The following is a 12,274-nucleotide window of genomic DNA, read 5'->3' on the forward strand; positions in this document are numbered from 1 at the left end:
CTTTCTTTCTTTCTTTCTTTCTTTCTTTCTTTCTTTCTCTCTTTCTTTCTCTCTTTCTTTCTCTCTTTCTTTCTCTCTTTCTTTCTTCTTTCTCCTTTTCTGTCCAGCCTCCAAGTTTCACACTTGTCTTTCCTGGCTTCAAGGAAACTACTTATGCCTGGCTCCATATTGTCATCAAGGTCCTAGTTCAAATGTATCTTCCTTTCAGACCTCTGTCCTTACATTATTTTTGTCTAGTCACTTGCCACCATGTCATCAGATGCGTTTTGTTCCTCGTCATATAACAAACACCATCTGAACTTCTTTGCTGATTTAATTATTAGTGTCAGTATCCTCTACCCACTAGAATGTGAGCACGATGAGACTAGATACATTGTTTTGTTTTTTCCAGGATTTCCGGTTGTTGTTTTTTTTTTATTTTTTAATGTTTATTTATTTTTGAGAGAGGGGGAGGAGCAGGAAGAGGGAAAAGTCCAAGCAGGCCGGAACTCAAAGACCGGTGAGATCATGATCTGAGCTGAAGTCAGATGCTTAACCAACTGAGCCACCCAGGATCCCCAAGATTCTCAGTTTTTAAAACAATGCATGGCATTATTGGCCTCGGTCAATATGTGCTTTTTAAATACGTGATGGATGAATGACCAGAAAACTGATAGATGACTGTGATGATGATCTAGCATCGATGCGATAAGCTTCCAGACAGCAGTGGGAACAGTGAGCATGGAAATAAAGTGGAAGCGTGAAACAGCCATGAACGGGAGAAGTAAAAATATTCTTGCAAAGTAATTGTCTAAAGAAGGTGAGAGAAAAGCAGGAGTTAGAGGTAACTACCAGAATCATTGTTGGTTTGCTGGAAATGTGGGAGGCTATTTGCCAACATTCAGAGATGCAGATATCCCCAAGTCTGTGGGGTCCCCGTGTGCACACAGTGTGCCAAACAAGCACCAGGGCCATCAGGGAACAAGGGCCCTGAGCCTTTCCCTCCGACCATGCACATGGCTAAGGGTAGGTGGGATTCCTGGCTGTGGTCAACATTTCCTTGGGTTTCTTTTATGTCATTGACTTCTTCCCTTGAAGAAATCTTTTTGGGATTGATTCACACATTTTTTCTTTATATCTCTGTACCAAAGTGTTCACATCAGCACAGCTGGACTTGAGAGCTCACAGATAATCAAGTCTGTCATGATAAAGTAGCTTCCAGCACCTTAACAATTCTTATCCACAGTGTAAATGTAAGTTTTTTCCCAAGATAAATTGATAAAAGCCTTCACTATGTCAAACAGACAAAGGATTTCTTTTATACTAGCAGAAATCCAACACTAATATATTGGGCTGAACTCTTTACATGTTAGAGTACCCTTGTAAATACGCATGGAGATTATTTCTTAAATTGAGAAAAAAATTTTTTTTGTAAGAGTCATCTCCAGGAGAAACAAACAAACCAGCTTCCTGGAGCTTAAAACATGGGAACAATAAACTCTGAGATAGAGAGAGAGAAAAAAAAATACATATATATATTTTATATTTTATATATATATGATATATATTTATATTTCATTATATATATACATATATAAAAATATGAATACATATATAATATAAAATATATATATAAATATATATTATATTTAAATATATATATATAATATAAACCATTTCCTCTCTCCCTGGAAGTGTGCCCCATCTAGACCTATAAATGCTTGTTTGAGACGCATGAGACCAAAGCACATTAGGCTACAGGATAGTAGTGTGTGAAACACTGTCAGTGAGGATTGCCTCTGCCTGATTAGAAATGAGGAATGGTTAACCACAACAAAGGAGTGTAGATACAATAAATGCCAGAGACAACTCCCCTAATCCCTAGCTGTGGCCACAGAGTCTAATATTTTCTGTCGAACACTCAGTTTTCTCCAATACTCAATTCTGTATCTTCTGAAACAACTGAGTGAATAGTTCACATTGGCCAGAGACACTGTGTGTATAATCAGAGTGAACAAAATTGTTCAGACAAGGAGATGCACATATATTTTAATAGAACTCGCCAACAATCAGGCAGTACTCAGTTCTCCAAATTACTTAGTTTTTACCTATCCTATTTCTGAACTAAAGCTGGATTGGGATCTTTTCTTCTTCACTTATAAAAGTATAAGCCTCATCTAAGCTTTAGGAAAACTGGTGACCAAGAAAAGCTATGGCTTCTTTTATACCCAAAGAAAACAACAGAGTGATGTCTTGTAAACACCTGACACAATGCCCAGAAGATCTCTAATTCTTACGCCTCTGAATTCTAGTTATGCCTCATGGTCAGCCTGCAGGTCATCTCAGGGCTGATGGGGTGGGAAGACTGAGATACGACATGCATAGTGGATGGTGGGGAAGGGCAGCAGAATCCTCCTGATAGAGCCACCCAACACTATCAGAGACACAAATGTCCATCCTGCTGACCCTCCCTTGTCCAAACCCCACCCTGGTGGTGACAACCCACACTTGACCAATAGTCTCACCTCATTGGGAGAAGCAAGGGCCTGGAAACTAGAAGTGACGAATAAAAGGCCACACGGAGAAGCAGCAGCACAGACTTGCTTTTGGCACCTTAGTGATCACCAGTAAACTCCCAGATACCATGGTGCATTTTACGGCTGAGGAGAAGGCTGCTGTTGTTAGCCTGTGGGCCAAGGTGAACGTGGAGTTGGTTGGAGGCGAGGTCCTGGGAAGGTAGGCACTGGAAGGGGGCAGGAAGGCAGAAAGTGTTCCTGAAAGGGGAATTGGTCAGGTTTCTTACATACTGTGACTTCCCATCTGGTCTGTGACTATGATCATCCCACAGGCTCCTGGTTGTTTTTCCATGGACCCAGAGGTTCTTTGACAATTTTGGCAACTTATCCTCTGAGTCTGCCATAATGGGCAACCCCAGGGTCAAGGCCCATGGCAAGAAGGTACTGACCTCCTTTGGAAACGCTGTTAAACATATGGATGACCTCAAGGACACCTTTGCTGAGCTGAGTGAGCTGCATTGTGACAAGATGCATGTGGATCCTGAGAACTTCAAGGTGAGTTCTAGGCATGCCTGTGCTCTGTTCCTTCACCCCATATATTTTCATTGTGGGTACGTTAGGAAACACAGGTACTTAACTCTGATTCTATGAAGGTAATTTTTGGGATGTAATATTTAAGGAAGAGCTTGATTTTGGTAGTTAGGTTATTCCAAACGTCATAGTTAAGATGGAGTAGGATAATTATTGTGACCAGTGGAGACCACTGGCCATCTTATATTTCTGAAACAATTATTATGACCAGGGAAGAACATTGGCCACAACTGAGTTAAATGGTTTTGGCCTGAGCATACAATTACAGGAAGAAGAATGCCTTACCTTTGGTAATTGAAATTTTGTCTAAAAATGATGAATACATTTATGCATGATTCTTGAGTTTAGAACCTGGACTAAGCAAGACAAAATAACAGCAATCTTTTCAATGGATGGTTGTGACCCCTGCCCCCTTTAACAGTGATGGAATGCTCTCGTATACATGGCAGAAGATTCTTTGTCATGTGAGTGACCAAACAATTTGAATGTACATATTATCTGGGGACTTAGACTATACTTGCAGTACTATAATCCTACTTAAAAAAAAGACAGAGTCTCTACAAAAGAGAAGCCATCCATAGCAATATTCTAATGTGGAAGCTGGCAGGGCAAATGAGAGAAGGCCAGACACAATGGAAGGTTCAGGGCTAGGAGTCATATTGATGCCGATGTCAAGCATATTATGGTAAACTTCTGTGGGATCATGACCCTGAAAGTTACTCAATCTCTTATCAGGAAGATAATGGATGTGACCAGTTTGAGGCTTTCTGTTCACTAGGTACCATTTTCTTTTTATCCCCACTCTCTCCCCAGCTTCTAGGCAACATGATTTTGATTGTCTTGGCAACTCACTTCAGCAAGGAGTTTACTCCACAGGTGCAGGCTGCTTGGCAGAAGCTGACCACTGCTGTGGCTAATGCTCTGGCCCACAGGTACCACTGAGGTGCTTATCTAACCATGTTGGCACCTACTGGATGGCCCTGTGTTCCAAGAGTCCATCTCCTGCAGATGGGCAGTGTCCTGCCCCCTTACTTAAGTGCTATATGATAAAAATAAAATAAACATTGTGTTCTATAAGAAACATCCTTGTCTTCTCTGCCTTTATCTCTTATGTTGATTCAGCTAAAAGAAAGCAATCCTATAAGGAACGGGGTTGTTTGAAATAAGGAGTTTGGGGAGGATAGAGAAGAGAGCCTTATAAGATTCTTCAAGATAAGAGTGGCTTTGGGCACCTGGGTGGCTCAGTCAGTTAAGCATCCAACTCTTGGTTTCAGCTCAGGTCATGATCTCACAGTTCGTGTGTTCAAGTCCTGCATTGGGTTCTACACTGAAGTCGTGGAGCCTGCTTTAGATTCTCTCTCTCTCCTTCCCTCTCTGCCCCTCCCCCACTTGTTCTCTCTCTCTCTCTCTCTCTCTCTCTCTCTCTCTCTCTGTCTCTCTCTCCCTCTCAAAATAAATCAGTAAGCTTAAAAAAAGAGTAGCTTCAAACGAAGGTACTTCTAGGAAAGGAAAGTAGACTCGAGTTGAATAATGTCTACAGCAAAAGGGAGTGAATGGAGATACTCTAGAGAAATGTAAGAAGAATGTTGTAGTGAGTTGGGGTTCACCGAGGGGACTGTATAGGCTCAGAGCTCTTTGGTGCTATATTTTGCTTCCATTTAATATAAGAAACATGTTTTTATCACCTGTAATAAAGTTCAGATGGGACTACCCAGAGACCTAGGCAAGGACCATGCTCTAAACTTTCCCTAGTGTCTTCAGTGGTATTAATGGAGGAACTGTCTCTAAGGCATAGGAAGTAACTGCTTTGATTTGAATCTGTACCTCACCTGCTAGTTCTGTGACCTGGAACATGTTTCCAATTCCTTTGGTGGAGACAAAAGGCCATTAATGTGGGAAAATGACAAATGCAGGGTGTAAGTGACAGAAGAGAAATCAGTCCCTTGAAAGCAGCACAGCAGCATAAAATTAGGGACACTGCTGCCAGGAAAAAGCAGAAAAGAAACTATCATTATAAGCAAAGTACCAGTGAAATTTCTTGCACACACGAGTAACATAGTGAATAGGGAATTTTAGGGAAACTGATCCATGTATGGATATAGAACTGACAAGACAGGGTCTAACGTGGATCTATCCATAGGAATGTGCTGTGATTAGAATGAGGGTAAAGCACTGAACTTCACAGGGGCAATTAAACTAAGAAAAAAGTAAGATGTCATTGTGGCAAAGATACAGCAGGACTTGGAAGAGAGTGCAGTAGAGAGTAGTGAAGTCACAGATGATAGCCAGGTTCCCTGTCTGGTGAATGAAAAGAGGAAAACCTATTCTCAGAACAGAAAATGCCGAGAGTCTCTTGTATGGAGCTGGCAGTTGAGCACAGCCATTTTTGTGGCCATCACTTTAAATTCCAATACCCAAGCCCCCGGCATAGAAGCAAAAAGCCTGGGCTTTGGGAATAGCAGGAAAAGATCAAATTACATCCCCATCACCTCGAAAAGTTTAGTCGACATTTCCCAGAATGAATTTCCTTGTTTGTAAAGTGGAATAATAATTCCTACCTCACAAATACATTACAAAGTTTTCTGTTTTTGTTTTTCTTCCAAGATTTTATTCAAATTTAACTTAGTTAATATATAGCGTAGTATTGGTTTCAAGAGTAGAATTCAGTGATTCATCACTTACATGTAACACCCAGTGTTCAACACAAGTGCCCTCCTTAATGCCCATCACCCATTTAGCCCATCCCCCAACCTCTCCTCCAGCAACCCTCAGTTTGTTCTCTACAGTTAAGAGTCTCCTGTGGTTTGTCCCCCTCTCTGTTTCTATCTTTTTTCATTTTTTCTTCCATTCCATCTATTTTGCTTCTTAAATTCCACATGTGAGTGAAATCATATAGTATTTGTCTTTCTCTGATTCGTTTTGCTTAGTGTAATACACTCTATTTCCATCCACATTATTGCAAATGGCAAGATTTCACTCTTTTCTGATGGCGGAGTAATATTCCAGTGTGTGTGTGTGTGTGTGTGTGTGTGTGTGTGTGTGTGTGTATTTGCTTTTGAAACATTTAGAACATTTGGAGGACAGGTATGGCTGTCATCATTCAGACCTCCCCCTGCAGGACCACACCTAGGCCTGGGCCAATCTGCTCACGGGAGCAGGGAGGGTAAGATCAGGCCTGGGCATAAAACAAAGAGCAGGGATAGTACCAGCTTACACTTGTTTCTGACACAACTGTGTTCACTAGCAACCACACAAACAGACACCATGGGATTTCTGAGTGCTGAGGAGAAGGGTCTGGTCAATGGCCTGTGGAGCAAGGTGAACGTGGATGAAGTTGGCGGTGAGGCCCTGGGCAGGTTGGTATCCAGGTTGCAAGGCAGGCCTAAGGAGAGTGAATGGATGCTGGGCAGGTGGAGAAGGCTCAGTCCCTGGGGCTTCTGACAGGCACTGACTCCCTCTGTCCCTCTGTGCTGTTTTCACCCCTCAGGCTGCTGGTTGTCTACCCCTGGACTCAGAGGTTCTTTCAGTCCTTTGGGGACCTATCCTCTGCTGATGCCATTATGGGCAACAGTAAGGTGAAGGCCCATGGCAAGAAGGTGCTGAACTCCTTCAGTGATGGCCTGAAAAACATCGACGACCTCAAGGGCGCCTTTGCTAAGCTCAGCGAGCTGCACTGTGACAAGCTGCATGTGGATCCCGAGAACTTCAGGGTGAGTCTAGGATATCTTCTGTTTGTTTTTTCTTTTCACTTTCTAGTCTTCTACTCTGGTTCCTTTACCTACCTGTTCACCCTGCAGCTTCCTTTTTACTTTAGAATATATCATCATTGAATGCTTTTCAAAGTGTATGTAGTTTTATAGTTTTCATTCAGTATTCCATGTCGTTTCCTTTCTCACATCCTTGTTTATTTTTAATCAAGCTCTTACTTAATAGTTTATCTTTTGCTTCTCTCTTTTTCTCCCTAACTTTTTTCCCTACTCAGTATCCAAATTATACATACTAGCTCTCATCTTCTACTTCTACACTTGGAATACTCTTTCTATCTCTCCAAATGGGGATTGGAAGGGCTCCTCAAAGGGGAGAGGCTCAAGATGTCATCTAGAGTCCAAAAATCAGTTCAGAATTAAAGAATAATTGGAATTTTATGGAATCAAGACTCAATGGAAAGGAAAGGAAAGTGAATATCTGAGGATGGTAGACCAGAAGTAGGGAAGTAGGGAAGCAGTAGTGCTAAGACAGCCATCATCAGACTAATTAATCTGTTCCTTATTATATAAAACATATATAATAAAACAATACAGTATACATACATATATGGTTACTCATTTCTGCCTATGGAGATAACCTGAAGATCAATTTGGGCTAGAGCATGGGCAGGAAAAAAAAAGATTGTTGGCTCAGTTTCTCAGAAGCCAAGCTTGATTTCTCTGTTAATCATGTATATTTTTCTATCTGTCTTCCCCACAGCTCCTGGGCAACGTGCTGGTGTGTGTACTGGCCCACCACTTTGGCCATGAATTCAACCCCCAGGTGCAGGCTGCCTTTCAGAAGGTGGTGGCTGGTGTGGCCAGTGCCTTGGCCCACAAGTACCATTGAGGTCATGGCCTATTTTCTGGTGACCACTGGAAGAACCTATTTCCCTAAATTCGATCTTCTGAACTTGATGAAATAATGTCCACCTTCAAGGGTATGACTTCTGTCTAATAAAGAACTTTAACTCAACTTCCTGATTCATTTCGCTTTATTTTATTTTATTTTATTTTATTTTATTTTATTTTATTTTATTTTATTTTATTTTTGTCTGGAGGTATGCTAAATCCCTTAGGATCTACAGATAGGAAGCTCTTGTGTTTTATTCAAAGAGGTCAAGGAAAATGAGAAAAGGAGGGGCATCATGCATAGTCACTAATGTAGGACACTTCTCCCTCCCGAGCATTTGCATTGTCCAGAAAGTTTTAAATACATAGAGAATACTGGCATTACAGGGCCTCTGTGGAAGGCTTCACACCAAAGGCATAGCCTTCAGGCTAATGCTTTGATCTATTTCCAACATTTACTAAAAAAATACCGTGCTCAGCTGGAGACATAATGAATGATCAAGACACTGTCCTGTTTCTTTTGTTGCCTACATGCCTTGCTTGCAGTGTAGCTTTAAATACCACACTTCCTCAAGTGCTCCTGCTCTAAGGAATAACTTCCATCTTTTACTTGCCCCAAACACCCTCATAAATAATTCCTGCTCCCACCCTCCCATTTTAGACAAAATTCAATGCTTGTTTATTACTTGTGAGGCCTTTGGACCCTGGCCTTAATGAACTTTCCAATATTGCCTAAGGAAATCCTTCCAAACCCATCCCTTCTACTTATTTTTAACATTTCTTCTTATCCATCACACTCACATTCTATGCTGTATAAATGTGTCTGACCATTTTATACTGTCTTATATGACTACTGTGCTCTGTTAAGTTCCTCCATAGGCAGTGAGTGAATATGTACTAAATGAAATAGTCAGTGGATGAATAAGTGATTATTCCCCATCTTCGAACTGTGGAACTAGAGAACAATCTGAGCAAGAGAGCATTGCATAGAGTTCCTCCGGTATTGATGCTACAATATGCAATGAGGAAGCACATAGGGAAGTAAAACACTGATCAGAGATTTGCTTTCTGTTCCTTGTGTGCTGGACATTGGGCCTTATGAACTAATGACTTACATATTTGTAAAAGTTCCCAGAATGAAGTCAAGATTCTGCCCCTGGAGATATACAGTTTCATATTTAACTTGGGAAAAAATTGCCCCTTTGCTTTTCATTAGTCAACACCATGGCCAACTTAGCGATGTCAATAAAAGCTTGAGCCCAGTGGAGGAAATACCAGTGGCAATTATAAACTGAAACATTAAGTATCTTGTAATAATTACCACATACTTTATCAAAGTTATGGCTAGGTTGACTTTACTGCTTTTCATATAAGGCTACGACTTTTAAAAACTGTATGTCCATAACTTTTCTGAGTTCTGCTCTTCTTAGGGTATTTTTGCTTTATTTAATTTTATGAATTTAATTTAATTTAATTTTTGAAAGGATACTAAACTGAGGTAATTGAGAGATTGTGCATCTGGAAGAGAAGTGTAAAAGATAACTTTCTTGACCCAGGAAAATATGTATTAGATTGTTGAAATGCCTAGATGACTGAAGGGAATGTAAAATTGAACACTACTGCACGTACAAAAGTGTTTTGGTTCAGTGTCGTTTTTGAAACATGTAAAACAACATACCTCTGGATGACAATCAAGAGAATCTTCTTCAGGATGGATAGTCATGAAGAGAATCTTGAAGTCATACTCTTCATTACACTCAGACTAGGCCCATCCTGGTTCAAAACATTAAGAACTGTGCAAACTTGACATACTGGAGAAAAATAAAATTTAAAAAATTATCTCTCTCGGAGACTCTCTCTCTCTCTCTCTCTCTCTCTCTGTGTGTGTGTGTGTGTGTGTGTGTGTGTGTGTGTTAGTGCACATGTGTGCATATGTGTATGTGTGTATGTTAGTGCCCAATGGAACTGGAATCAAGGTAAAGCAGACATCCTGTGGTTCCCCTTCACAGGGTAGAAATAAATTTAAAAGGAAAAGAGGGCACTGGGTCTAGAAGCTTTCTAGAATCTTCAAATATTGATCAGGATTTGAGCCTGAGGCTCAGAACATAGCCACATTTACTCTTATTTTTCTCTGATAAGTCTGAGCTTTTGATGTCTTATTACAACTTTCAGCCTTGTCACTGCAGAGTCATGAGTAAGAAAAGGAGAAGTCCATTTCCCTCTTCAGTCATGCTAAGTAGCAATGGTAAGATAGAACAGCAGTTCCTGTCCGGAAGCCAGGAAGATGGTGACTCTAGCAGTTGTCAGCACAAAAGAGTGGTCCATACATTCGTGGCCAAAGAAGACTGAAGGAAGAAGATATAACAGAACTTAGGGGAACCATTTCTGAGTACAAGTAATGGTAGGGGAAGTCTAAGTAGGTGCTACTTTCTGTCAGTCAAAATAGCAAAGCTATGGCTTTGACAATTTGGTACTTTACATTTAAAATATAAACATACTCCATATTGTTATTTAGTAAGGCATCTGAATTTCTCATGACATATCTACAAAAGATATGTACAGACCTCCCTTTGCACACTTACACCTGAACTCTGATATCAGGAGTGTGAAATAGAGTCTTGGAAACAGTCTGAATGTAAAGCAATGGTAAAGCTAATGGAGGTTTAAATTTAGTAAAATGAAACTCAAAGCCTACAGGTCAAACAAAATGTGTGTGCGTGTGTGTGTGTGTGTGTGTGTGTGTGTGTGTGTGTGTGTGTGTATTTGCTTTTGAAACATTTAGAACATTTGGAGGACAGGTATGGCTGTCATCATTCAGACCTCCCCCTGCAGGACCACACCTAGGCCTGGGCCAATCTGCTCACGGGAGCAGGGAGGGTAAGATCAGGCCTGGGCATAAAAGGAAGAGCAGGGATAGTACCAGCTTACACTTGCTTCTGACACAACTGTGTTCGCTAGCAACCACACAAACAGACAACATGTCGTTTCTGAGTGCTGAGGAGAAGGGTCTGGTCAATGGCCTGTGGAGCAAGGTGAACGTGGATGAAGTTGGCGGTGAGGCCCTGGGCAGGTTGGTATCCAGGTTGCAAGGCAGGCCTAAGGAGAGTGAATGGATGCTGGGCAGGTGGAGAAGGCTCAGTCCCTGGGGCTTCTGACAGGCACTGACTCCCTCTGTCCCTCTGTGCTGTTTTCACCCCTCAGGCTGCTGGTTGTCTACCCCTGGACTCAGAGGTTCTTTCAGTCCTTTGGGGACCTGTCCTCTGCTGATGCCATTATGAGCAACGCTAAGGTGAAGGCCCATGGCAAGAAGGTGCTGAACTCCTTCAGTGATGGCCTGAAAAACATCGACGACCTCAAGGGCGCCTTTGCTAAGCTCAGCGAGCTGCACTGTGACAAGCTGCACGTGGATCCCGAGAACTTCAGGGTGAGTCTGTGGGGTAGTCTCCTTCTCTTCCTTTTTCTGGACAAGCTCATGTTTTCCGTAAAGGGTATGGACATCCGGATGTTGTTTAAAATGGGAAAGAGGTATTCTAGTTGCACCAATATGGACTATTCAGGACTATTTTGTTTATTTCACCCTCTTTGCTTGTCCTCTTTTTGTTCTCTGTAATGACTTTCCTTGATTGTTTCAATTAAACTTTTGAGTGTTTAATTTAAACATTTCTCTTAATCCATCTAAAATTTTTTAGTCTAATGATTTTTTCCCTTATCTCTTCCTTTGAAAGCAAGGAGGGTAAAATATGATTGCTTCTTTACATAGTTTGAAAGAATAACCGTGATATTTAAGTTCCAGTTTAGGTCAGAAGGAAAGAAACATTTCTAAATGTAAAATCAGGCTGATATGGTTAGAGTCACATCAATAGCAGCATCTGAAATCCAGTACGTTTCTGCTTATATTCTATGTGCACAACTTGCATCTGTGGATGGGGCTGGGGTACTCTGAGCCTAAGCTGGATCCCTCTGCTAACCACGTACATACCTCTTGTCTCTTCCCCACAGCTCCTGGGCAACGTGCTGGTGTGTGTGCTGGCCCACCACTTTGGCCATGAATTCAACCCCCAGGTGCAGGCTGCCTTTCAGAAGGTGGTGGCTGGTGTGGCCAGTGCCCTGGCCCACAGATACCACTGAGCTCCCTTTGTTGCTTTCCAGGGAAACTCCCTTGGTCCCCAGACCCTAATACCTGGACATGTCTAAATCATGAAATTCTTTGAACATCTGGCTCCTGCCTAATAAAGAATATTTATTTTCATTGCACTGGTGTATCTAAATTATTTCTGCATCTCTCACTCGAATGGGTACATGGTATGGGAGAGCAAAGCATTTAAAACATAAAGAAATGAGGGGCTAGTTCAGACCTTGGGAAAATACATCTATATCTTAGCCTCCATGACAGGAGAGGTCGTAAATAGCTACATATGTGGGAAACAGATCCTGCTGCCTATTTTACTTTCCCTTAGAGAAGGACTCAAGTGGAGGGTTGATTTGGGGTCTGGATTTTTCCTATGCTTTATTTAAATCATTTATTTTATTTAGCCTTCCTTATAAATGTCTTCCTTCTCTCCAGTTGTCCAGAGCCTCACAGCCCTAAAT

At 41.5% G+C, this 12,274-nt stretch overlaps 3 protein-coding genes across 3 annotated transcripts; all 3 read left to right on the forward strand.

Moving 5' to 3' along the window:
- Positions 1 to 2,467: 2,467 nt before the first annotated feature.
- LOC132662396 (hemoglobin subunit epsilon-2) lies at positions 2,468 to 4,158 on the forward strand. The gene is made up of 3 exons (XM_060607869.3): positions 2,468 to 2,715; positions 2,828 to 3,050; positions 3,900 to 4,158. Exons 1-3 carry the CDS (start codon positions 2,624 to 2,626, stop codon positions 4,026 to 4,028), a joined length of 444 nt encoding a protein of 147 aa, XP_060463852.1. The 5' UTR covers positions 2,468 to 2,623; the 3' UTR covers positions 4,029 to 4,158.
- A 2,131-nt stretch (positions 4,159 to 6,289) lies between these two features.
- Positions 6,290 to 7,808, forward strand: LOC132674402 (hemoglobin subunit beta-2). Its single transcript, XM_060627033.3, has 3 exons — positions 6,290 to 6,442; positions 6,574 to 6,796; positions 7,554 to 7,808. Exons 1-3 carry the CDS (start codon positions 6,351 to 6,353, stop codon positions 7,680 to 7,682), a joined length of 444 nt encoding a protein of 147 aa, XP_060483016.1. The 5' UTR covers positions 6,290 to 6,350; the 3' UTR covers positions 7,683 to 7,808.
- Positions 7,809 to 10,595: 2,787 nt separating this feature from the next.
- LOC132661355 (hemoglobin subunit beta-1) lies at positions 10,596 to 11,938 on the forward strand. Its single transcript, XM_060605809.2, has 3 exons — positions 10,596 to 10,754; positions 10,886 to 11,108; positions 11,684 to 11,938. Exons 1-3 carry the CDS (start codon positions 10,663 to 10,665, stop codon positions 11,810 to 11,812), a joined length of 444 nt encoding a protein of 147 aa, XP_060461792.1. The 5' UTR covers positions 10,596 to 10,662; the 3' UTR covers positions 11,813 to 11,938.
- The last annotated feature ends 336 nt before the right edge of the window (positions 11,939 to 12,274 follow it).

The sequence above is a fragment of the Panthera onca genome, chromosome D1, assembly GCF_046562875.1.
Source record: "Panthera onca isolate mPanOnc1 chromosome D1, mPanOnc1 haplotype 2, whole genome shotgun sequence".
NCBI lineage: Eukaryota > Metazoa > Chordata > Mammalia > Carnivora > Felidae > Panthera > Panthera onca.

Coding starts and splice junctions, on each gene's coding strand:
- LOC132674402 (XM_060627033.3), top strand. CDS start 6,351: ATGGGATTTCTGAGTGCTGAGGAGAAGGGTCTGGTCAATGGCCTGTGG. Junction 6,443..6,573: donor GGCGGTGAGGCCCTGGGCAG/GTTGGTATCCAG, acceptor TTCACCCCTCAG/GCTGCTGGTTGTCTACCCCT. Junction 6,797..7,553: donor TGGATCCCGAGAACTTCAGG/GTGAGTCTAGGA, acceptor TCTTCCCCACAG/CTCCTGGGCAACGTGCTGGT.
- LOC132662396 (XM_060607869.3), top strand. CDS start 2,624: ATGGTGCATTTTACGGCTGAGGAGAAGGCTGCTGTTGTTAGCCTGTGG. Junction 2,716..2,827: donor GGAGGCGAGGTCCTGGGAAG/GTAGGCACTGGA, acceptor ATCATCCCACAG/GCTCCTGGTTGTTTTTCCAT. Junction 3,051..3,899: donor TGGATCCTGAGAACTTCAAG/GTGAGTTCTAGG, acceptor CTCTCTCCCCAG/CTTCTAGGCAACATGATTTT.
- LOC132661355 (XM_060605809.2), top strand. CDS start 10,663: ATGTCGTTTCTGAGTGCTGAGGAGAAGGGTCTGGTCAATGGCCTGTGG. Junction 10,755..10,885: donor GGCGGTGAGGCCCTGGGCAG/GTTGGTATCCAG, acceptor TTCACCCCTCAG/GCTGCTGGTTGTCTACCCCT. Junction 11,109..11,683: donor TGGATCCCGAGAACTTCAGG/GTGAGTCTGTGG, acceptor TCTTCCCCACAG/CTCCTGGGCAACGTGCTGGT.